Source organism: Mchenga conophoros, linkage group LG15 (assembly GCF_057382185.1).
Source record: "Mchenga conophoros isolate Kocher_MC1m ecotype Shallow Benthic linkage group LG15, M_conophoros_male_GT1.1, whole genome shotgun sequence".
Classification (NCBI taxonomy): Eukaryota; Metazoa; Chordata; class Actinopteri; order Cichliformes; family Cichlidae; genus Mchenga; species Mchenga conophoros.
In genome coordinates this window covers 22,075,500-22,101,518 of record NC_140540.1, presented here as the reverse complement: position 1 = coordinate 22,101,518, position 26,019 = coordinate 22,075,500, and the positions used below count along the sequence as shown (strand labels likewise).

At 40.2% G+C, this 26,019-nt stretch overlaps 1 protein-coding gene across 1 annotated transcript; it reads right to left on the bottom strand.

Annotated features, from left to right (window-relative positions):
- Positions 1-1,951: 1,951 nt before the first annotated feature.
- LOC146558308 (uncharacterized) lies at positions 1,952-26,014 on the bottom strand. The gene is made up of 8 exons (XM_085247772.1): positions 25,906-26,014; positions 25,543-25,639; positions 24,975-25,307; positions 24,467-24,583; positions 3,089-3,175; positions 2,987-3,015; positions 2,183-2,251; positions 1,952-2,077 (listed from the first exon to the last, which is right to left on the bottom strand). The coding sequence occupies exons 2-8, from the start codon at positions 25,601-25,603 to the stop codon at positions 1,952-1,954; spliced, it is 822 nt and encodes a 273-aa protein (XP_085103898.1). The 5' UTR covers positions 25,604-25,639; positions 25,906-26,014.
- Between the last annotated feature and the right edge of the window lie 5 nt (positions 26,015-26,019).

Genomic DNA, 26,019 nt, shown 5'->3' with positions numbered 1-26,019 from the left:
ACCAGCAAGGCCAGTAATGTTGTGGAGATGAAGCTGGAATCCCCCAACAATAGAATAGAGGAAGTTAAACGTGTGAAGACTGTTAGTGAGATAAGTCGTTGCATAAATCCAAGTCTCCTGTTTTTTTGGTTTATTTTTAGAAAACAGGTTCATGATGATGTTTTCCTGCGCACATAAAAAGAGGTCATGATTCAATCTCAGAATTTGATTTAAGTGTTCACAATGAAACAGTAATACTGCAGCAGTGACTGCTGATAAGAGCACTAAATGAGATGTATTAGTAGCTTGAGACCTGTTGGTTCCTCGTTGACCTCTAAAGTCTTTTATTTTTTGTTGATGTTGTTTTCTGAGAAGTGAAGCGGAAGTGCTTTGGTGAGAATGTGGGTACAGCAGCAGCAGAGCTCTGGAGGTTTCATGATGACCAGATGATTAAGACACTGATGAGCGTGAGAATATACTGTAGTAATAATAATAATAATAATAATAATAATAATGGATTGGATTTATATAGCGCTCTTCAAGGCACCCAAAGCGCTTTACAATGCCACTATTCATTCACTCTCGCATTCACAAACTGGTGGAATGTTGAGGTTTCACACATTTCGACATATATTAGATCATTTTATCTTGTTTTTTAATGCTGTAGAAAAATTAGAAGAAAAAAACCCCACTGGGATGTGATATCAATAAGATACTGTGCAGAACTGTACATAGTAGAATACAATAAAATAAAATACTACATACAATAGAATAAAATAGAATACAAATGCTGTATACAATTGAGTATAATAAAACGATGCCAGGAAAGAGTATTGCACAAAAACAACCAACAAAACCCATTAAATGTATGGGTCGTCCCATTGAACCTTTTCTTTCCTGTCTCTTTTTTTGTATGTATTTTTTTGTGAAGGAGAAGTGGTTTGGTGAGGATATGCAGAGCTGTGCAGGTTTAACCCTCTAATGCTGACCACATGCATATCATGCACTTCTTCTTTCTGTGAACTTCTCATGAAGACAGCTGGTGACAAATGTCTGTTTGCTGTTTGTTTGTTTTTTCTTGTATTCACTGTCCTTGAGAATTTAAGAAACTGGGGGAAAAGAACCATAAAGTTTGGTGTACAATCAGTGAGTAATCATAAATTTCCTAATGAAACTGGAAAAGAAAACAGTTTACTTATACTTCACACTTACTGCTTACTACTAAATGTCAGCCTAATGAAAAGTCTAACATTTACACAGTTCTGTTTTTAGTGCAAATTGCTCCAGAATTAAACAGTTGTAGGGAGATCACTACTGTGATAGTTTTTAATGTTAATCTTAGTGCAGTGTTTCATTAATGTATTTATATGAACATGCAGAATATTTTCATTCATCTAACACTGTCATATGTGAGTCTGAATATTTGCTGTCACCTGCTAACCATGCTGTTCCATCACATACTTTGTCTGTGCATAGACCAAAGTGTACTTTTACCCATACATTTATTTCACTATATTGACTCCAATAATCACAGGATATCATTGAAAGCACTGCTGCAGTGTTGGTGTATTTATAGCAAAAAGTTTAGCATGCATTAAAAAGCTCCGATTCTTCTTACTGTACCATGAAGGTGGAAAGCAGGTCAGCACGGCATAGTAAGACACATCACCAGAGCCCTGAAATACTAACTACTATTTAAGGATTCTGGTTAACACAAAGTAGGCATGTGCAATCAGACATGTTATTTTCACTAGTACACTATTTGTAACTTTGTGTTTTGTGTTGGTTTAGTTTTTGTTTACTTGTTTTTATATTCTACTTAAAATGTTTTTAAAAATCTATCTATCTATCTATCTATCTATCTATCTATCTATCTATCTATCTATCTATCTATCTATCTATCTATCTATCTATCTATCTATCTATCTATCTATCTATCTATCTAGTTAAAAAACTTAGCATGAGTAACATCCTATTTCTTTGGGTAATTGATGGTGGAGTAGAGGTTGTTGGGATCAGGGGAAATTCCAGCAGGTGAAGAGGAAGCTTTCACAGTGCTGTAGGTCACAGTGTCACCATCATCATGATCACCACGGGACTTTAAGAAAATAATACAAAAACGTCTTAAAGACATAACCTGACAGGAGCTTTGAAAATGGTGAAGTTATTACTAACACCATCTGTATGAATATCAAATTCTTACCCTAGATTTATTCTTGGACTTCTTGGTGAAACTGATGGAGACGTAGGAAACACCATCATCAGCATCAGCCTGCACAGTGAATACAACACAATGACTGCTCAGTAATATGTGGATTTATAATGAGTCTGTTTCACATCTGTTTAAGTTCAGCATCAGGTCCTCATCACATCATAGTTTCTGCTCTTCTCTGTTGAAACTAACTTTATTCTGGGAGTAGTGTGTGATCTCACCATGTCCTGACTGGATCCTGGACCAGACTGAGTATCTGCAGGGTTTAAGCTCAGTCCCTGAAAAAATACAGTTTTATTTTTAAAATCGGCTCAGTGTAAACAACAAATTTAATCTAAAGAATATTTAATCAATTAATTCAATGTATTTCCCAGTCCGTGTTTCTTCCTTTGAACCTTTGATACTTTATGTCACTGAACTTAATCCATAAAAATCATTTCACTAGCTGGGCCCACGCCCTCATTTTAGGTTTGACAGTGTTTTAGTGGTTTGGGGAAGGCCTTGAAGGGGACTGGCGGTGGCTGCCAGGCCTGGCAGATCCCAATGTACAAAACAGAAGTAAAGAAGTTAAAGAATTGAAAAGGGGAGGGACGGTGGGGCACGTAAATGAGAACGAGCAGCCTGTAGAACTGGGGGAACCCATATATATACATGAGAACCAGAAGGAACATGTTGGGAGGCATGGTCCCACTCCTGAAATACCAACATTTACTCTCCAATTATAGGCTCAGTCTGGTATGAAACTATAGAGTTAATAGATGATGATATAAATTACATGGCTGAATTTGAACTCACCGTGTTGTTGCCACATTGTGTTTTGTTTTCTGAAAAGAGAAAAAAAGATGAGTTTACTTATGAGTCAACTTATCATAAACTTTAATCTGTGAATGTTTTCACCTTTAATTTTCTTCCATCTGATGATCACCACAACAATGATTAACAGTGTTACTAAACCCACAGGAATGATGATAAACGCTGAATGAACTGGAGAGATTATTAAAAGATGATAAACATTAACATGAATTTCTCCACACATAGTCAAGTCTCAGTCTGACATCCAGACTTCAAAAAAAGAGGGATTCCGTTTCTACCTCCAGATGGAATATTTGATGCTGTTGTCAGTGTCCCTTCTGATTTCTTTAATTCCTCTCTTGTTGTCCATGTGTTTATTTTCACGGTTGGTTTAATTGTTGATGTTGTGGATTTTGTTGTCGGTGATGTTTTTGTGGTGAACTCCACTGTTGTTGATTTTGTCGTTTTCACATCTTCACCTAAAGAAATACAATAACATCATTAAACACACTGACAGTAAGAAAAGACTTGAAAGTAAGTGAACAACAGCAGAGAGGAAACAGTGGTGAGATGTTTAACAGTCTAACAAGTCTCATTTTTGATGATGTCTCATGTCTGAGGATATGTTCTCTTTATCTTCATACAGACACTCAACTGTGAGTCTACAGTGTTCATATGTCAACACAGAGCTGTTCAAGATGCTTTATCATTGTTCTCATGTACACACACTGGTGAAGATGGAGATATTGTAAGAGAAAAGCAACAATAGAAAAATGAACTTCATCACTGTGATCATAATTATTGTGGTGTTTCAGTTTGTTGTTCTAACAGGACAGTTTGAGCTGAAAACATTAAGATGTAAATACTCACTGTTAATAACAGACAGATCAATCATAAAGTCTGAACCTTCTTGTGATCCTGTTGCTGTTTTGAACTGTCTGCAGGTGTAACGACCAACATCCTGATCTGTGACCTTCTTTATAACCAGAGAACAGTTTGCAGAAAGACTCAGTCTGTCTGATTCAGGTTTGACTTCTTTATTCTGCCCAAACTCAAAGAGTTCTACTGTGGTGCTTGAATCACTGAAGATCCAGGTAGTACTGATACAGTTATGCTGACCTTGTATCACATTTTTACAAGGCAGAGTAACATCATGTCCATGTCCAGCTGTGACAGTTTGAACAGTTTGATGTTGCTCAGTTGTTCCTGTTGAGAAAAAGAGAGAGAGAGAGATGTGAAACATCAAATATGTTATGAATATGAGTGTTATGATATAAAGTTTATTTTAAAATAAAATAAAAGTTTCAGTTTCTTAGTTTTACTTTAAGTCAGCTAAAGTCAAAAAGTTAAAAGTTAACCATGGCTTTCTCAGTTAAAGGAAGAATAAATAACACTTGTGATAATAATGCAGTTTGTTAATTGAATGTGTTTCTATGTACACTTACCTTTAAACTGAAGCATCAGAATCAGTAATGAAGACATTTGAATCCACGTGAATGCAGCCATCGTGCTTCTCTGTCTCTCTCAGTCTCTGTTCTTGCTCTCAGAGATGAACACAGCATCAACTTCCTGCTCACTTCCTCATAGTGACATCACTCCTTTTCTCTCCTCTTGCTGAATTATTTCAGTTCATAGATTTTAAGCATCCTCACCTCTCTCTCAATATGAAAGAAGTAAAAACCTTTTAAATATTTAAATATTCGTATTTTAATGCATTTTGCAAACTCACTTATAGTGCCTTTAATGGACGGTGCAACAATGGAAAATGATCAATAATAGAATAGAAGAAGTTAAATGTGTGAAAATAATTAGTTGAGATGTGTCTATTTTTGCAGCTTTTGTTGACGGTTTATTGTTTAAAATTGTGTTTATGGTGGTTCTTGTCCACATGTGAAAGAGATCAAAACTCTTCACACTATTGCAGATAATTTTGTATTATTTTTTCATTTTAATAAAATTTGAAATCATATGGTAGGAACACCCTGCAATAGACTGGCAACATATTTATTAACATACAGTACAAGGAACACAGAGAGAAGTAGTTACATAAAATATTGTAATTGTAATAAGGAGCATAACATGCTCCATATTACTGTCTGTAATTATCTTTTGAACTGAGCTCAAACCTCAAGAAGTACAAAAGAGGAGAGATAAAAATTCAAATACACAGATGACACAATTAAAACAACCAGTGATTTTGATCTGTCTGTTGCATTTAATTGTAATAGTGAAAATCTGAAACTGCATCTTTAAGAAAAATGAAGAAAAAAAAGTGTGAGTCTTAATCCGTGCTCACCTATTCTCAATGCAGTTGTAGTTTCATAATAATTTCAGTTTGCAGCATTCAATTTTTGGAACCAAGCTCAATTTTCTTCCAAGATTTTTGGGACCAGATAAAAAGATGTGACCACTGACCACTAATGCATTTGACAACAAGTGCGCTCGAAGCTCAATATCAAAGAAGTAAATTATCAAACAAGTAAGTGACTGAGACAGGACTCATTGCTAACACATACTTAGATCACGCCTGATTCTTCTGGCTTTACTACGGCACAAGACACTTTAACACCCCACACACACAATGTACATTCTCATATTTTGAACTGTAAATTTCCACATTGTTTTATTTTATTTTTTTATATAATGTATATAATTCACTTGCTTACTGCACACAATGTCCTCTTTGTATATATTCACTCACTGTATATAATGTTCTCTCATAGTTTATTATTAGAAAACAGGTTCATAACTATGTTTTCCTGAACACATGATAAGAGGTTAAGATTCAACCTCTACTCACCTGAATTTGATCCAAGTTTTTACGATAAAACATGATGATACTGCAGCAGTAAACACTATTAGCAGCTACAAAAGAAAACTAAATGAGATGTGTTAGTGGTTTGAGACCTGTTGGTTCTCATTGCACCTCTTTTTGTTTTCTGAGAAGTGAAGGGGAAGTGCTTTGGTGAGAATGTGGGTACAACAGCAACAGAGCTCTGAAGGTTTCATGATGACCAGATGAACTTCTGACAGATAAATGGTTAACACATCCAGGTGTGTGAGACTGAACTGTGTTGAGGTTTCACACCATTCTCAACCTATAGTAGATCATTTTATCTTGTTTTTTTATGCTGTCTGAGTATAATTTGAAATCCTATAACAGCTGAAATGTAAGCAGAGCCATTCATGCGTTATTTAGAAAAAGGTGTTAAGGGTACAGTAAGAATAGAACTGATCAACCCATTAATCCATTAATTAAATCTTTGAAATTGAAGATGAAAGAACCGGAAGTTAAGCTGGACAAAAAAAATAAATGCTAGCTGCTACTTTAGTCTTAGGTGTCAGGAGACAGAGCAAAACGTGCAATAAAAAAAACATAATATGTAGTATAACATTAGTTACTGTCACTGATGTCTTCCCCCTGCTCAGTAACTGATAGAGCACATATTATCCATCATAAAAGAAAAAATAGGGAATGGGCAGCACAGGTCACCGGTGCTAGCAATTGGGAAAAAAACAAAAAACATATTAACAATTATTGGTGGTCTCACTCCACCTTTTCTTTCCTTTCTCCCCCCCCCCCCCCCCCCTTTTTTTTTTTTTAAAAGTAATTATTTGTGAAAGGGAAGTAGTTTGGTGAGGATATGCAGAGCTGTGGAGGTTTAACCCTCTAAAGCTGACCACATACATATCACACACAAAGTTCTTCTTCCTGTGAACGTCTCATGAAGACAGCTGGTGACAAATGTCTGTTGTTTTTGTGCAATTCACTGTCCTTAAGAATTTAAGAAACTGGGAGAAAAGATCCATAAAATTTGGTTAAACTATCCCTACTGTGATAGTTTTAAAAATTAATTAAAAACTATCTTAATCTATAAAACTATAGATTTAATTATATTAAACTATATTAATCTCAAAGTAGTGCAGTGTTTCGTTATATTTGTTTATATGAATATGCAGGATTTTCTCATTTGTCTAACACTGACATCTGGGGCGACCGTGGTTCAGGGGGTTTGGAAGCTCATCTTGTAACCGGAACTTTGCTGGTTTGATCACCAGCTCTGTCTGTCATGGTTGTTGTGTCCTTGGGCAAGACACTTCACCTACCGCCTACTGGTGATGACCAGAGGGGCCGATGGCGCGATATGGCAGCCTCGCTTCTGTCAGTCAGCTGCCTCCACCAGTGTGTGAATGTGAGAGTGAATGAAAAGTGGAATTGTACAGCGCTTTGAGGGTCTCGAAAAGTGCTATATAAATGCAATCCATTATTATTATATGTGAGTCTGAACAATTGCTGTTTCCCCTGTAACCATGCTGTTATTTCTATCACATACTCTGTGCATAGACCAATAAGTACTCTTACCCATACACTTATGTCATGGTATTGACTCCATTAATCGCAGGATATCACTGAAAGCACTGATTCAGTGTTGGCATATAACAAAAAGTTTAGCATGCATTCAAAGGCTCAGATTCTGCTTACTGTACCATGAAGGTGGAAAACAGGTCAGCACAGCATAGTAAGAAATCCTCATCAGAGCCCTGAAACAGTAACTACTATTTAAGGATTCTGGATAACACTGAAGTTAATCCCAAAAAAACGAGGCATGTGCAAATATATATATACATAAAAAAACACCCAGCATGCCCCTGCGGGCGGTTTATCCTCTACCAGGACCCGAGCTTGAATATATATATTCAAGCTATATATATATATATATATATATATATAGCTTGAATATATATATATATATATATATATATATATATAAAAAACACCCAGCACGCCCCTGCGGGCGGTTTATCCTTCAAGCTCGGGTCCTCTACCAGAGGCCTGGGAGCTTGAGGGTCCTGCGCAGTATCTTAGCTGTTCCCAGGACTGCGCTCTTCTGGACAGAGATCTCCGATGTTGTTCCCGGGATCTGCTGGAGCCACTCGCCTATCTTGGGAGTCACCGCACCTAGTGCTCCGATTACCACGGGGACCACCGTTACCTTCACCCTCCACATCCTCTCGAGCTCTTCTCTGAGCCCTTGGTATTTCTCCAGCTTCTCGTGTTCCTTCTTCCTGATATTGCTGTCATTCGGAACCGCTACATCGATCACTACGGCCGTCTTCTTCTGTTTGTCTACCACCACTATGTCCGGTTGGTTAGCCACCACCATTTTGTCCGTCTGTATCTGGAAGTCCCACAGGATCTTAGCTCGGTCATTCTCCACCACCCTTGGGGGCATCTCCCATTTTGACCTCGGGACTTCCAGGTTATACTCGGCACAGATGTTCCTGTACACTATGCCGGCCACTTGGTTATGGCGTTCCTTGTATGCCTTGCCTGCTAGCATCTTGCACCCTGCTGTTATGTGCTGGATTGTCTCTGGGGCATCTTTACACAGCCTGCACCTGGGGTCTTGCCTGGTGTGATAGACCCCAGCCTCTATGGATCTTGTGCTCAGAGCTTGTTCTTGTGCTGCCATGATTAGTGCCTCTGTGCTGTCTTTCAGTCCAGCTTTGTCCAGCCACTGGTAGGATTTCTGGATATCAGCCACCTCCTCTATCTGCCGGTGGTACATACCGTGCAGGGGCCTGTCCTTCCATGATGGTTCCTCGTCTCCCTCCTCTTTCTTGGGTTTCTGCTGCCTGAGGTATTCACTGAGCACTCGGTCAGTTGGGGCCATCTTCCCAATGTATTCTTGGATGTTCGTTGTCTCATATATATATATATATATATATATATATATATATATATATATATATATATATATATATATACAGTGGGGCAAAAAAGTATTTAGTCAGCCACCGATTGTGCAAGTTCCCCCACCTAAAATGATTAAAATGATGACAGAGGTCAGTAATTTGCACCAGAGGTACACTGCAACTGTGAGAGACAGAATGTGAAAAAAAAATCCATGAATCCACATGGTAGGATTTGTAAAGAATTTATTCGTAAATCAGGGTGGAAAATAAGTATTTGGTCAATAACACAAATACAACTCAATACTTTGTAACATAACCTTTGTTGGCAATAACAGAGGTCAAACGTTTACTATAGGTCTTTACCAGGTTTGCACACACAGTAGCTGGTATTTTGGCCCATTCCTCCATGCAGATCTTCTCGAGAGCAGTGATGTTTTGGGGCTGTCGCCGAGCAACATGGACTTTCAACTCCCGCCACAGATTTTCTATGGGGTTGAGGTCTGGAGACTGGCTAGGCCACTTCAGGGCTTTCAAATGCTTCTTACGGAGCCACTCCTTTGTTGCCCGGGCGGTGTGTTTTGGATCATTGTCATGTTGGAAGACCCAGCCTCGTTTCATCTTCAAAGTTCTCACTGATGGAAGGAGGTTTTGGCTCAAAATCTCACGATACATGGCCCCATTCATTCTGTCCTTAACACGGATCAGTCGTCCTATCCCCTTGGCAGAAAAACAGCCCCATAGCATGATGTTTCCACCCCCATGCTTCACAGTAGGTATGGTGTTCTTGGGATGCAACTCAGTATTCTTCTTCCTCCAATAACGACGAGTTGGGTTTATACCAAAAAGTTCTACTTCGGTTTCATCTGACCACATGACATTCTCCCAATCCTCTGCTGTATCATCCATGTGCTCTCTGGCAAACTTCAGACGGGCCTGGACATGCACTGGCTTCAGCAGCGGAACACGTCTGGCACTGCGGGATTTGATTCCCTGCCGTTGTAGTGTGTTACTGATGGTGACCTTTGTTACTTTGGGCCCAGCTCTCTGCAGGTCATTCACCAGGCCCCCCCGTGTGGTTCTGGGATCTTTGCTCACCGTTCTCATGATCATTTTGACCCCACGGGATGAGATCTTGCGTGGAGCCCCAGATCGAGGGAGATTATCAGTGGTCTTGTATGTCTTCCATTTTCTGATGATTGCTCCCACAGTTGATTTTTTCACACCAAGCTGCTTGCCTATTGTAGATTCACTCTTCCCAGTCTGGTGCAGGTCTACAATACTTTTCCTGGTGTCCTTCGAAAGCTCTTTGGTCTTGGCCATGGCGGAGTTTGGAGTCTGACTGTTTGAGGCTGTGGACAGGTGTCTTTTATACAGATGATGAGTTCAAACAGGTGCCATTCATACAGGTAACGAGTGGGGGACAGAAAAGCTTCTTACAGAAGACGTTAAAGGTCTGTGAGAGCCAGAGATTTTCCATGTTTGAGGTGACCAAATACTTATTTTCCACCCTAATTTACGAATAAATTCTCTACAAATCCTACCATGTGAATTCATGGATTTTTTTTTCACATTCTGTCTCTCACAGTTGACGTGTACCTCTGGTGCAAATTACTGACCTCTGTCATCATTTTAAGTGGGGGAACTTGCACAATCGGTGGCTGACTAAATACTTTTTTGCCCCACTGTATATATATATAAAAATTCCCCACTCGCCCTTGTAGGCGGTCAATCCTTCAAGCTCTGCTCCTCTACCAGAGGCCTGGGAGCTTGAGGGTCCTGCGCAGTATCTTAGCTGTTCCCAGGACTGCGCTCTTCTGGACAGAGATCTCCGATATTGTTCCCGGGATCTGCTGGAGCCACTCGCCTAGCTTGGGAGTCACCGCACCTAGTGCTCTGATTACCACTGGGACCACTGACACCTTCACCCTCCACATCCTCTCGAGCTCTTCTCTGAGCCCTTGGTATTTCTCCAGCTTCTCGTGTTCCTTCTTCCTGATGTTGCTGTCATTTGGAACCGCTACATTGATCACTACGGCCGTCTTCTTCTGTTTGTCTACCACCAATATGTCCGGTTGGTTAGCCACCACCATTTTGTCCGTCTGTATCTGGAAGTCCCACAGGATCTTAGCTCGGTCATTCTCCATCACCCTACGGGGCATCTCCCATTTTGACGTTGGGACTTCCAGGTTATACTCGGCACAGATGTTCCTGTACACTATGGCCACTTGGTTATGGCGTTCCATGTATGCCTTGCCTGCTAGCATCTTGCACCCTGCTGTTATGTGCTGGATTGTCTCAGGGGCATCTTTACACAGCTTGCACCAGGGGTCTTGCCTGGTGTGATAGACCCCAGCCTCAATGGATCTTGTACTCAGAGCTTGTTCTTGTGCTGCCATGATTAGTGCCTCTGTGCTGTCTTTCAGTCCAGCTTTGTCCAGTCACTGGTAGGATTTCTGGATATCAGCCACCTCCTCTATCTGCCGGTGGTACATACCGTGCAGGGCCCTGTCCTTCCATGATGGTTCCTCGCCTTCCGCCACTTTCTTGGGTTTCTGCTGCCTGAGGTATTCACTGAGCACTCGGTCAGTTGGGGCCATCTTCGTGATGTATTCGTGGATGTTCGTTGTCTCATCCTGGACTGTGGTGCTGACACTCACCAGTCCCCGGCCCCCTTCCTTCCGCTTAGTGTACAGCCTCAGGGTGTTGGACTTGGGGTGAAACCCTCAATTCAATTCAATTCAATTTTATTTATATAGCGCCAAATCACAACAAAAGTCGCCTCAAGGCGCTTCATAGATACAGAGAAAAACCCAACAATCATATGACCCCCTATGAGCAAGCACTTTGGCGACAGTGGGAAGGAAAAACTCCCTTTTAACAGGAAGAAACCTCCGGCAGAACCAGGCTCAGGGAGGGGCGGCCATCTGCTGCGACCGGTTGGGGTGAGAGAAGGAAGACAGGATAAAGACATGCTGTGGAAGAGAGACAGAGGTTAATAACAGATATGATTCAATGCAGAGAGGTCTATTAATACATAGTGAGTGAGAAAGGTGACTGGAAAGGAAAAACTCAATGCATCATGGGAATCCCCCGGCAGCCTACATCTATTGCAGCATAACAAAGGGAGGATTCAGGGTCACCTGGTCCAGCCCTAACTATATGCTTTAGAAAAAAGGAAAGTTTTAAGCCTAATCTTAAAAGTAGAGATAGTGTCTGTCTCCCGAATCCAAACTGGAAGCTGGTTCCACAGAAGAGGGGCCTGAAAACTGAAGGCTCTCCCTCCCATTCTACTTTTAAATACTCTAGGAACAACAAGTAGGCCTGCAGAGCGAGAGCGGAGCGCTCTAATAGGGTGATATGGTACTACAAGGTCATTAAGATAAGATGGGGCCTGATTATTTAAGACCTTGTATGTGAGGAGTAGGATTTTGAATTCAATTCTGGATTTAACAGGAAGCCAATGAAGGGAAGCCAAAACAGGAGAAATATGCTCTCTCTTTCTAGTCCCTGTCAGGACTCTTGCTGCAGCATTTTGGATTAGCTGAAGGCTTTTCAGTGAGTTTTTTGGACATCCTGATAATAATGAATTACAGTAGTCCAGCCTGGAAGTAATAAATGCATGAACTAGTTTTTCAGCGTCACTCTGAGACAGGATATTTCTAATTTTAGAGATGTTGCGCAAATGGAAGAAAGCAGTCTTACATATTTGTTTAATATGTGCGTTGAAGGACATGTCCTGGTCAAAAATGACTCCAAGGTTCCTCACCGCGTTACTGGAGGCCAAGGTAATGCCATCCAGAGTAAGAATCTGATTAGATACCATATTTCTAAGATTTTCAGGGCCGAGTACAATAACCTCAGTTTTATCTGAATTAAGAAGCAGAAAGTTAGCGGCCATCCAGGTCTTTATGTCTTTAAGACATTCCTGCAGTTTAACTAATTGGTGTGTGTTATCTGGCTTCATGGACAGATAGAGCTGGGTGTCATCTGCATAGCAGTGAAAATGTATGCTATGTCTTCTAATGATACTGCCTAAGGGAAGCATGTATAATGTAAACAGAATTGGTCCTAGCACTGAACCCTGTGGAACTCCATAATTAACCTCAGTGTGTGAAGAGGACTCTCCATTTACATGCACGAATTGGAGTCTATTAGATAGATATGATACAAACCACTGCAGCGCAGTACTTGTAATACCTACAGCATGTTCTAATCGCTCTAATAGGATATTATGATCAACAGTATCGAACGCTGCACTGAGGTCTAGCAGGACAAGCACAGAGATGAGTCCACTGTCAGAGGCCATAAGAAGATCATTTGTAACCTTCACTAAAGCTGTTTCTGTGCTGTGCTGAGCTCTGAAACCTGACTGAAACTCTTCAAATAAACCATTCCTCTGCAGATGATCTGTTAGCTGTTTGACAACTACTCTTTCAAGGATTTTTGATATGAAAGGAAGGTTGGAGATTGGCCTATAATTAGCTAAGACTGCTGGGTCTAGAGATGGCTTTTTGAGTAAAGGTTTAACTACAGCCAGCTTGAAGGCCTGTGGTACATAGCCGATTATTAGAGATAGGTTGATCATATTTAAGATCGAAGAATTAATTAATGGCAGGACTTCTTTGAGCAGTTTTGTAGGAATGGGGTCTAAAAGACACGTTGATGGTTTGGAGGAAGTAATTATTGAAGTTAACTCAGAAAGATCAATTGGAGAAAAAGAGTCTAACTTAATATCAATGGTACTAAGAGTAGCTGTAGATAATATTACATCTGTGGGATGATTATTGGTAATTTTTTCTCTAATGATAAAAATTTTATTTGTGAAGAAGTTCATGAAGTCATTACTAGTTAACGTTAAAGGGATGGTTGGCTCAAAAGAGCTCTGACTTTTTGTCAGCCTGGCTACAGTGCTGAAGAGAAACCTAGGGTTGTTCTTATTTTCTTCAATCAGTGATGAATAGTAAGATGTTCTGGCTTTGCGGAGGGCTTTCTTATAAAGCAGCAAACTATTTCTCCAGGCTAAATGATGATCCTCTAGATTTGTGACACGCCATTTCCTCTCCAGATTACGAGTCATCTGCTTTAGGGTACGTGTTTCAGAATTATACCACGGAGTCAGGTACTTCTGATTTGAGGCCTTAGTTTTCACAGGAGCTACAGTATCCAGAGTCGTACGTAGTGAGGAGGTGAAATTATTAACAAGATAATCGACCTCTGTTGGGGTAGCGTTCAGATAGCTGCTTTGCTCTGTGTTGGTACAGGGCATTGGAGATGATAACAGTGGGTGGATTATATTCTTAAACTTAGTTACAGTGCTTTCAGAAAGACATCTACTTTGATAAAGTCTACTCTTCACCGCTGTGTAATCAATTATTGTAAAAGTAAATGTTATCAGGAAATGATCAGACAGGAGAGGGTTTTCAGGAAACACTGTTAAATGTTCAGGTTCGATGCCATATGTTAAAACAAGATCTAGAGTGTGATTAAAGTGGTGGGTGGGTTCTTTTACATTTTGAGAGAAACCAATTGAGTCTAATAACAGATTAAATGCTATGTTGAGGCTGTCATTTTTAGCATCTACATGGATGTTAAAATCACCCACAATAATTATTTTATCTGAGCTCAGAACTAAATTAGATATAAAGTCTGAGAAATCAGACAGAAACTCTGTGTAAGGCCCAGGTGGACGATAGATGATAACAAGTAAGACTGGTTTCTGAGTTTCACAGCTGGGGTGGACAATGTTAAGCATCAGGCTTTCAAATGAATTAAAAGTCTGTCTTGGTCTTTCATTAATTAATAGGCTGGTGTGAAAAATTGCTGCCACACCGCCCCCTCGGCCTGTGCTTCGAGATTTCTGGTAGTTAGAATGGCTCGGGGGTGTTGATTCATTTAAACTAACATAATCATCCTGCTGCAACCAGGTTTCTGTAAGGCAGAGTAAATCAATTTGTTGATCAATTATTAAGTCATGTACTAACAGAGACTTGGAGGAGAGAGACCTAATATTTAATAATCCACATTTCACTGTTTTACTCTTTGGTTCAGATGTGGATACTGTATTGTTCTTTCTTTGTGATTGTTTATGTTTAAGTTGTTTGTTGCTGGTTTTTAGTTTGTTTTTTGTCTTTTTGGAAGCTGACACAGTCTCTATGGAGATGGGTTTTTGGGGGGGTAGCAGGAGGAGAGAAGCTGCAGAGAAGCGTGTAAGACTGCAACTCTGCTTCCTGGTCCCAACTCTGGATAGTCATATTTTGGGGGGTTTAATAAATTTGTCCATATTTCTAGAAATGAGAGCTGCTCCATCCAAAGTGGGATGGATGCCGTCTCTCCTAACAAGACCAGGTTTCCTCCAGAAGGTTTGCCAATTATCTATGAAGCCCACATCGTTTCTGGGACACCACTCAGACAGCCAGCAATTTAAGGAGAACATGCGGCTAAACATGTCACTCCTGGTCTGATTGGGGAGGGGACCAGAGAAAACTACAGAGTCCGACATTGTTTTGGCAAAGTTGCACACCGATTCAATATTGATTTTAGTGACCTCCGATTGGCGTAACCGGGTGTCATTACTGCCGACGTGAATTATGATTTTACTGAATTTACGTTTACCCTTAGCCAGCAGTTTTAAATTTCCTTCAATGTCGCCTGCTCTGGCCCCTGGAAGACAATTGACTATGGTTGCCGGTGTCTCTAGCTTCACATGTCTGAGAACAGAATCGCCAATTACCAGAGTTTGACCCCCGGCGGGTGTGTCGCCGAGTGGGGAAAAACGGTTAGACACATGAACGGGTTGGTGGTGTACCTGGGGCTTCTGTTTAGGACTATGCTTCCTCCTCACCGTGACCCAGCCGCCCTGATTCCCCAGCTGCTTGGGACCTGCCGGGGAACAGCTAGCGGGGCCTACGCTATTTTCGGCTGCACCAGCTACAGGGGCCTGGCTAGCTGCGGGTGAATGAAGGGTGCGAAGCCGAGTCTCCAATTCAGTAATCCTGGCCTCCAGAGCTGCAAATATGCTACATTTGTTACAGATATCATTACTGCTAAAGGAGGCCGAGGAGTAACTAAACATCTGACACAATGAGCAAGAAAGTGCAGGAGGGACAGGTGAAGTAGCCATGGTGCTAATGACTCGGCTACGAGCTAAGCTAGGCTAGCGAGACAGTACAGAGACAGTGAGTGAATACTTTGGCTATAAATTAGGTAGTGAGTACACAGAAAGTGTGCTTCGGAGGAAGCACGTGAAGATTATACTATGAAAGAAGAATGTATTTAAAAGTTGTTAATTAAATCGCTAAGCAAATAAGCTACTCAGAAACACCACTGTGTTTGAGCAGGAACAGGAAGTGATACTCTACCACAGAGCGAGCGAACACCAAGTGACAGCGCCACCAAGAGTCAGCAAAGTTACCACAAACTTTGTGGTCTTTTGCATGGTAAGGAGCTTTCTTTTCTTTATGTCAGTGGCTTCTATCTCCTCCTTTGGCCAGCCTATTACCCCAGCAGGCTACCTGATCACGGGCAGGGCGTACGTGTTGATGGCCCGGCTCTTGTTCTTACTGTTCAGCTGACTCCTCAGGACTTGCCTGACCCTCTGCAGGTACTTGGTGGTTGCAGCCTTTCTAGCGGCCTCTTCATGGTTCCCATTCGCCTGCAGGATCCCCAGGTACTTGTAACTGTCCTCTACTGCAGAGGGTCATCAACACAGCCCAGAAGATCACTGGCTGCTCTCTGCCCAGCCTGGAGGTCACTGCAAACTCTCGGTACCTCAGCAGAGCTGGCAATATCATCAAGGACCACTCTCACCCCAGCAACCAACTGTTTGAACTATTACCGTCAGGCCGACGGTACAGGTCACATAAAACCAGGACAAACAGATTCAGGGATAGCTTCTTTCCCAGAGCTATCACCGTAGTAAATAAGCACAAAAACAATTGAACCTATTCCATACCGTCACTGTCATTATATTATGCTGCTATTCATACTGTCATTATATTAATGCTGCTATCCTGTATATATTGTACATACTATTGTTTGAGTACTTACGATTGTTTTTTTTGTACTTTTTATATTTTACATTTATATTTATTATTGAAACTTGCACCAAGGGAGTGGCACTCCAATTTCGTTGTACTCTGTACAATGACAATAAAGGCTATTCTATTCTATGTCTGCAATGTTGCCTTCTGGTAGTTTGATCCCCTCCGTTCTGACTACCTTCCCTCTCTTTGTTATCATCCGACTACACTTCTCCAGCCCGAATGACATTCCAATGTCATTGCTGTATAGCCTGGTATTGTGGATCAGTGAATCGATGTCTCGTTCACTCTTGGCATACAGCTTGATGTCATCCATGTACAGGAGGTGGCTGATAACTGCTCTATTCCGTAGTCGGTATCTGTAGCCAGTCTTGTTAATGATCTCACTGAGGGGGTTCAGGCCTATGCAGAACAGCAGTGGGGACAGAGCATCTCCTTGGTAGATCCCGCACTTGATGGTGACTTGTGCTATGGGCTTGAGGTTGGCCTCCAGTGTTGTCCGCCACATCCCCATTGAGTTCCTGATGAAGGCTCTCAGGGTCCTGTTGATCTTGTACAATTCTAGGCATTCCAGTATCCAGCTGTGGGGCATTGAGTCATAGGCCTTCTTGTAATCAATCCAGGCAGTGCACAGGTTGGTCAGTCTGGTCCTGCAGTCTCGCTGACTGCTTGGTCTGCCAGTAGCTGGTGTTTTGCGCCTCTGGTATTCTTGCCCATCCCTTTCTTTGCCCCGCTCATGTATTGACCCATGTGCCTGTTCATCTTAGTGCTTGCATAAAGCTGGATAGCGTATGCAGCTGTATGCATACATATATATATATATATATATATATATATATATATATATATATATATATATATATATATATTAGGGGTGCAACGATACACAAAATTCACGGTTCGGTTCGGTTCGATACTTTGGTGTCACGGTTCGATATTTTTTCGATACAAAAAAATGTTCATGCATTTTTAATTTGTCATTTATTAAAATTATAAATATATATTTTAACTCAAAAGTACAGTTTTTAAATTTAACCCTAACCCTTGTGCGTGTTTTTTATTTTGACAGCGAATGCGCACCTGTGGACCACTTATGTGCAGCCCTGGTTATTTAGCTCATCATATTGCAGCCACAGAAATTCTTTTGTCCATATAAACCATAAAGCTGCACTTTCTTTGGCCTTATAGTCTGATTTGTCATAACTTCTCCGTTTTGTGGTAAGCTTTTCTTTGGCTGTCACTTCTTCACCCTGACCTGTCTTATTTGGCTCAGCAGAACTGAAATGCTTTTACACACTCACTCACATAAGCTCAGCGATTCTCTGCGCGATCAACCTCTCACATGTTTAAGCTTGCTGCGGGAGATTTCACTTGTCATGTTTGCATAGTAAGCTAACGATTAATAAGATGATGTCAGAGGAATTGGTGCACAAATTATCATCACTCACAGATCAGCGCTGTCGCTCTCTATACACAGTTCGCACGATTGCAAAGTGAAAGCAAAAAAACAAGCGCAAATTCAAACGCGATTTCAATATGTCACATATTGACAGTGGCTCACCGATGCCAATGACATATTTACCCAGCTACATTTCTGAAAGAATGCAAAAGCATTGACATATATTTTTCCTTCCTACGATAGCCCGACGGGCAGGGAAGAGATAGATTTTGGCAGCCCGACTGAAAAAATAGCTAGCCCCAGGACGTCGGGCTAGCGATATTGCAAGCCCTGTATCTGATTGAGGAATCACTCATCTTTGGAAAAGAGAGTTTATTACAGAGAAATGTCTCTTTCCAAAATAAAAGCTATACTATCCGCTTCTTCTGGGCTATATTCTCAGCAGCATAAGGAGAATCATGTGCTAACAGCTGTCTAAATGACTCGGCTAAAGTTAGTAGCATGCTTGTTGTTTTTGTCTTTGCACTAGGATGATGTCGGCGTAAATGTGCAGTCATATTCGTTGTGTTCCCACTAGTGCTTTCAGGTTAATCTCGTTGAAATGACCTTAACGCCACAACACGGCAAATCTCCGTTAACGAGCTACCGCCGATCGCTCCGTGCATGGGGCTAGACGGCCAACACGTTAACGAGCTAACTGCGCTAACACACTAGTTCACACCAATGTAATTGAGCATTGCATGGCACATCCAACATACTGTTTTACTTTAGTCCATGACTCGCTTACCTTCAGGGTCATACGTCACATGAAAACCAAAATAATTCCAAACGCCAGATCTGAATGAGGTTCAATTTGCTTGTTGCAAGGAGAGCTTAACTTCTGTCTCGCTAGCTTGCCCTGTGCTCTTCCTTCTGACTATGCTGTCTGTGTGGAGCGCTCAGTGGATCTGCGCTCGACAGTGCAGCCTAGGCGGAGTAGTCGAACACAGATTCACTGAGCGCTCAACACAGACAGCATCGTCAGAAGGAAAATTGATAAAATAAATTACAAATGTTGTATTGTTCGATACATATGCGTACCGAACCGAAAGCACTGTATCAAACGGTTCAATATCGATACGAATATCGTTGCACCCCTAATATATATATATAAATCTTACACTGGATTTGTTCTTGGTCTTCTTGGTGAAGCTCATGGAGGCATAGGGAACACCATCATCAGCATCCGCCTGCACAGTGAATACAACACAATGACTGCTCAGTAATATGTGGATTTACAATGAGTCTGCTTCACAAGCATGACTTTTTAATTTTTGGGGAAAAAAATATTTCTCCCTATTTTGGGGGAGCTTTAGGGTCCCTAATAATATATCAGTCATAAAAGTTGACCCGTCTAGGCCTGGCCAGACCATAACATAAGGGGTGATCCATCCCCTTCCGATCCCAAGTAGCACATCACGCAATTAATACTTTTTGACAGTGATTTATTTACAATGAGTAAATTTAGAAACAAAGGAAGGGAGCGAATTACAACTTTGGGGTGAACCCAAGGCCAAAACAACAAACAAAAGGGAGCCTGTCACGGTTCGCTTGAGGACTCACACGCAGGACTCAGAGGCACAGTCAGTATTTATTACAGTTCCACCAGGTGTATATACAAACAGCGCAGGGGATTGTGCTATATACAAAGCGGTGACAGGGAAAGGGCTCCGGGGAAATCCAGGTAGGGAAAAGACACTTGCTCCTCTTCTGGCTCTCTCTCCAAACACTCACACAAAAGGGAATCCACTCGGGGAATGCAGGGTCGGGTCCAGGGGATCTATGTACAGAGGGAAACACACGTTAGACGTTTTGCACAGGGAAGCAAAAGAGAACTTGCTCAGAGCCGGGCTGCACTGACGCGAGTCACACACAACGATCCAGCGATGAGTAGAAGCCACTCCCTGGCTTAAATGCTGGCTGCGCTGACGAGGCCCAGGTGTTTCGTTTTCAGAGGGGGCGTGGGCCGAGGAAGTGAACCCACCATGAGTTCCGCCCTGGCGAGAGAGCGAGAGAGAGAGAGAGAGAGAGAGAACACTACTAGTCAGCGGCCTGCTGATCCCCTGGCCGTGACAGAGCCTATCTCAGGGATAAATCAAACTTACCTAATCAAAAGAATTAAACCAAACGACAATGACGGAAGATGAATCTACTAATGTGCTTAAGCTAAACAACACTGATGTTATTTATGTAAAAACATGTGAGGTGATGCAATAATTAATTCTGACTCAGTTCAAACTCATGCAACTTACTGAATGCTCTATCGCATACATATGTTTATATTACACCCAACATTACACCATACATGTTCCTTTAAAAAAGAACAAAGAAGTTACTCTGTCATCCCAACATTCATGCAGCATCCAGAAAAACAACTTGTAACCTTACATGAGCAGGTATCAAAATCCTACCTGGTCTTTGTTCTTGTTTGTGTGTGTGTGAAGCTGATGTTAGAACGAGGGTTGAAAAGCCCATCTGTTAAGATATTCATTGTGTGTACTCATGTTGTACAGTGTTTAACTGCATTATGGTTACTGTGGTTTAACAGAGACAGTATTTTAGTTGCCACCACAAGGAGGCACTGTTTCATTGTAAGAGCACGGATGCTGCGTCATCACGCCCCTAAGAAAAAAAAAGTATACCACAACGAAAATGGCACCCATTAGAAAAGTTTTGCCGCATGTTGATGAGGAATAAAGTTCCCAAAATATTAAGGACATTTTTGCCTCCGTCGTCATTTTCCTTCGAGTTGATCGCTGTCGATGCTGCAATACTCAACACCATCTTATCTCCTCTCATCTTATCTTTATCCATCCAGTGCTAACTATTGTTCCTTAGAGCACCCATTTTGCCTACCAAAATTTGTACTTATTTAAACACTTCTTTAAATAACAATATCATTCAGATATGCTTAATAGCCTGACACAACAGAAAAATCCAAAGAGTCATAAATCTGCCTGATAGCAGTTGGAAAATGGCTCTTCTACATCCTCCTCGTATGACCGAAGATGGATTTATAACATTTTCCATGATCACAGTTCTTCCAGGCCTGGAGCAGGGTGTTGTTAGGGTGGTGAGTATCTCTATCTAAATCTAAAAAACTCTCCACCCAGAGCTCAACGTTAATCTTATGACTTTAGACATCAGTAAACCACAACTGAACTGAAAAAATTATTAAAACTTAACACTGAGTTTCTGCACACACACAGTCAAGTGTCAGTCTGACATTCTAGACTTGAAAATAAGAAAAATTCAGACTGTTCTAGTAGATTATTTAGTGCTGTCAGTGTCCCTTTTGATGTTTTTTTCCTATTTTGTTGTCAATTTGTTTGTTAATTTTAATGTTGGTCTAATAGTTGATTTTGTGGATTCTGTTGATGATGTTCTTGTTGTCAAACAACATTAAAGTTACTAACAGTAAGAAAAGACTTGAAAGTAAGTTGACCTGAGGAGAGTTCATCGAGTCTCTCATCAAGTTGTTTGGCATTAACATCCCAGAAAAATACCCCATCAGCCTTCTTTCACCACACATCATAAGCACCATGCTGCGCTCTCTCGTCTTACGTCTTTCCAACCTTTTTCTCTCTCCTGCACCAGAAGGTGGCAGTGTTGCACTGAATTTATTTGTTGAGAGATGACAGGGAAAGGCCATGACAGGATCTCTGTGTGTTACGTGTAATTGTGGTTAATAACGCTTAAGTATAAAACTTCCATTGAAAGATATAAAATGAAACTAAAACGAACCATTAACACTGAATTGGTTCTTGGTTTTTGTTACATTTTTAAACTCTTTTTTTTTTTACATTACAGTTTTCTTACAATTTCTCTTTTTCTCTCTGGTTTTCAGCTTCAATAATGTTTTGGAGTGTGTGGGAGGGACTGAGGCTGGGAGTGGGAGGAGGAGCTTTGCAGCTGAGTCCTGGTTGTAATTTGCTTATAATTTGCCCAGATGTTACTACCTGCCCATCTTAACTGAACAACTTTCTAATGGATGTTTCAAGTGGATCTCCTAACAGCATGTACAGATTCTTATTTGCTCTTTCTTGTTATCACTCAACCTGGACTGGTTCAAAGAAGTTCACTTTTAACTAGCTTATTAGCATTCGTGCATTCTGCAGGATGCAGATTACATGAAAATTACAACCAGGACTCAGCCATGAAGCTCCTCTTCCCAGCACACGTCTAAACATTTACAAAGGGTTTAAAACTAAAAAGCAGAGCTCATGTTAAATCTGCTTCTATCTTTCTGAATCCATGAAAAAGATAAAAAGAGTTCAGTACAAACAGAGCTGCTTAAGAGTAAAGGTTTAATACTGAAGATGAAAGAACAGCAGGTCAAACTGGAGAGAATAATTGAGACTAGCTTGTAGTCTATTATTATTCAGGTGTGTGAAGTGTCAGAAAGAGAGAGCTTGCTAACAAATAAAATCAGTTACAAATGCTTTAAAAATAAAATAAAAATCATTCGTATTGTCATACAGCCAAAACAAAGTGTGACACTCAGTGGGCTGGCCTTGTTTTCTTGTTGCCTGTCTCTTTCAGATATCTGGTAGGTGGAGCTGACCCAATTATAGATGCAGCAAACCTGAGAAGGCCAGTCCCAGTGCATTATAAAGACACTTTGAATGAACCTCCGGCCTCCTTCGTCTGTGGCTCATTATGCTCCCCTGGTTATGTTTGGTTATGGCTGTTGTACCATTCAATCTGTGTTTGGATTTCTTTACTTTATCCCATTAAAATATCTTACAGCCTTTGTGGCCTCCCACCTACTTGTCATATCCTTTGAGCCGGTTGTGACAAAAGTTATCGATAACATAAAAGTTATAACATTGAATATAACGTTGGTGTCACAAATAAAGATAAAGTGTAACAATCAAATACATTAAAAAATAAATGTAAACACCAAAAAAGAAGCTGTTATTCTGATTATATTGGCCTCGCCTTTTCATGGCTGAAGCAGTTTCCTTTGTCATAACTCGACTTCTCAGTCAACCATCTGAATGCAACGTTCTCAGTCTGAGAGTCTTTTCTTTATGTAACAAACTAACTGGATAAACTGTTTGAGACACACAAAGGTTTTGGATTCTAAATATGAGATAAAATCAAAATGTAAATATTTTAAACATCAGTGGATTCATTTCTGTGATCAGTTGATGTGGAAGTTGTTGATCAGTGGAGTCCGACAGAAGCAGAAGAGTCTCCAGTGTTTTCATAGTTCACTGTACCTTCATCTTCATCATTAGACACCTGTGGAAAACAGCGCATCACACCGTAGATTATCTCTCATATTCATACATTATGATACTTTTTTTCTGATATTTTCCATTTTCTGTTAATATTTTTGTTACATTTTTGAGATTTCTAAAGATAATGCAGTAGGTTCAAGAATGGTACATGTTTATGTTTGGAAAATCAATCATTCCCCCTTTTTTATTATTGTGACCTGTTATATACCTCATTATGTCAGTAGATGGTGCTGTTTAAGCCCTTCAGCTCAGAAATAAATGTGAATATAGGTTTAATTATCTGAATTCATTTAAATTTTGGGGGGTTTGGTAAGAATGCTTTAAATAACTTTATTTACTGTTGTTAGCGAAATGTATTATTTTATTGTTTTTTTAGAGTAATTGGGATTAATTTGATTTGTACTGTTTACATGAGTGAATGAGGGAATTGTAGCTCAGAAATAAAAGAGCTCTGGCTCAAGCAAGACACTAGCTTCGGTGTCCTCTCTGTTAATCCACAGTTTCTATATGAATGGCTTTGCAGTGCCCCTTAGTCTGTGTATCGCTTCCTGTTGGTCCAGATTTCCCCTGGGTCAGGCACAGTAACAGTAACAGAAATTAGAGTATATTGAGTGTTCAGACTCACAGTGTTTTCTTCAGTCTGTGTTTTGTTTCCTGAAATTACAAAAAAAAAATGCATACACCAAACAGTAAAACTCAAAGCTTTTTATGTATAAAGTTTCATCTGTGAATGTTCTCACCTTTAGTTTTTGTCCACATGTTGACTGTAACAGCAGATATTAAGAGTGCTGCTAAACCCACAGACACGATGATGCATCTCAGCAAATACAGACAATCTGAAAATAATACAAAAATGTTGGTGTCAAATTTTTGTTCAACTCAAAAGATTTCAAATGTGATAAAAACAGTCAGTTTTCTAACATGTAGTGATGATGTTTGAGTGGTTTTTTTTTAGACTGTGGAGTTTCTACAGTATTTATTCTTATAAGTTGAACGTGATACTGAATTTTCCCACAAAGATTCAACTGTCAGTCTGACATTCAGAGACAAATTCAGTCACTACCTGCTGCTGGATCATTTGATGTCTCTTCTAACGGTGTTGATGTTGTGGATTTTGTTGTCGATGATGTTTTTGTGGTGAACTTCACTGTTGTTGATTTTGTCGTTTTCACATCTTCACCTAAAGAAAAACAATAACATCATTAAAGACACTGACAGTAAGAAAAGACTTGAAAGTAAGTGAACACCAACAGAGAGGAAACAGTGGTGAGATGTTTAACAGTCTAAAAAGTCTCATTTTTGATGATGCCTCATGTCTGAGGATATGTTCTCTTTATCTTCATACAGACACTCAACTGTGAGTCTACAGTGTTCATATGTCAACACAGAGCTGTTCAAGATGCTTTATCATTGTTCTCATGTACACACACTGGTGAAGATGGAGATATTGTAAGAGAAAAGCAACAATAGAAAAATGAACTTCATCACTGTGATCATAATTATTGTGGTGTTTCAGTTTGTTGTTCTAACAGGACAGTTTGAGCTGAAAACATTAAGATGTAAATACTCACTGTTAATAACAGACAGATGAATCTCAGAGTCTGAACCTTCTTGTGGTCCTGTTGCTGTTTTGAACTGTCTGCAGGTGTAACAACCAACATCCTGATCTGTGACCTTCTTTATAACCAGAGAACAGTTTGCAGAAACACTCAGTCTGTCTGATTCAGGTTTGGTTTCTTTAATATGCCCAAGGTTAAAGAGTTCTACTGCTGCCGTTTTACTTGAATGACTGAAGAGCCAGGTAGTACTGCTACAGTTATGCTGACCTTGTATCACATTTTTACAAGGCAGAGTAACATCATGTCCACGTCCAACTGTGACAGGTTGATTTTGTCCAGGTGTTCCTGTTGAGAAAAAGAGAGAGAAATGTGAAACATCAAATATGTTATGAATATGAGTGTTATGTTTATAACGTGAAGTTTATTTTAAATACAACACAAGTTTAAGATTCAACTTTAGTTTCCAAGAGTCAGATAAAGTCAAAAGGTTTATCATGGCTGTCTCAGTTAAAGGAAGAATAAATAACACCTGTGATAATAATGCAGTTTGTTAATTGAATGTGTTTCTATGTACACTTACCTTTAAACTGAAGCATCAGCATCAGTAATGAAGACATTTGAATCCATGTGAATGCAGCCATCGTGCTTCTCTGTCTCTCTCAGTCTCTGTTCTTGCTCTCAGAGATGAACACAGCATCAACTTCCTGCTCACTTCCTCATAGTGGCATCAGTCTGTTTGTCTTCTCTTGCTGAATTAATCCAGTTCATAATGTTTAAGCATCTGTATCTCTCCTCTCTTAATGTTGATATCAAATGATTAACAATGTTTTAAATATTCAATTACTTTTACATCTAATCTGTAATTATATACTTTTTTTTATATTTTAGTAACTTTTACATTTAAGCTTTAATTATATTTAGTTTATTTATGTCTTATAGTTACCAAGTTCAATTTGTAGACTTCTAGCAGCAGCTAGATAAGAACACAGATGAGATGTGTTAGTGGTCAGAGACCTGCTGCTTCCTCATTGCACCTCTGAAGTCATTTATTTCTGAG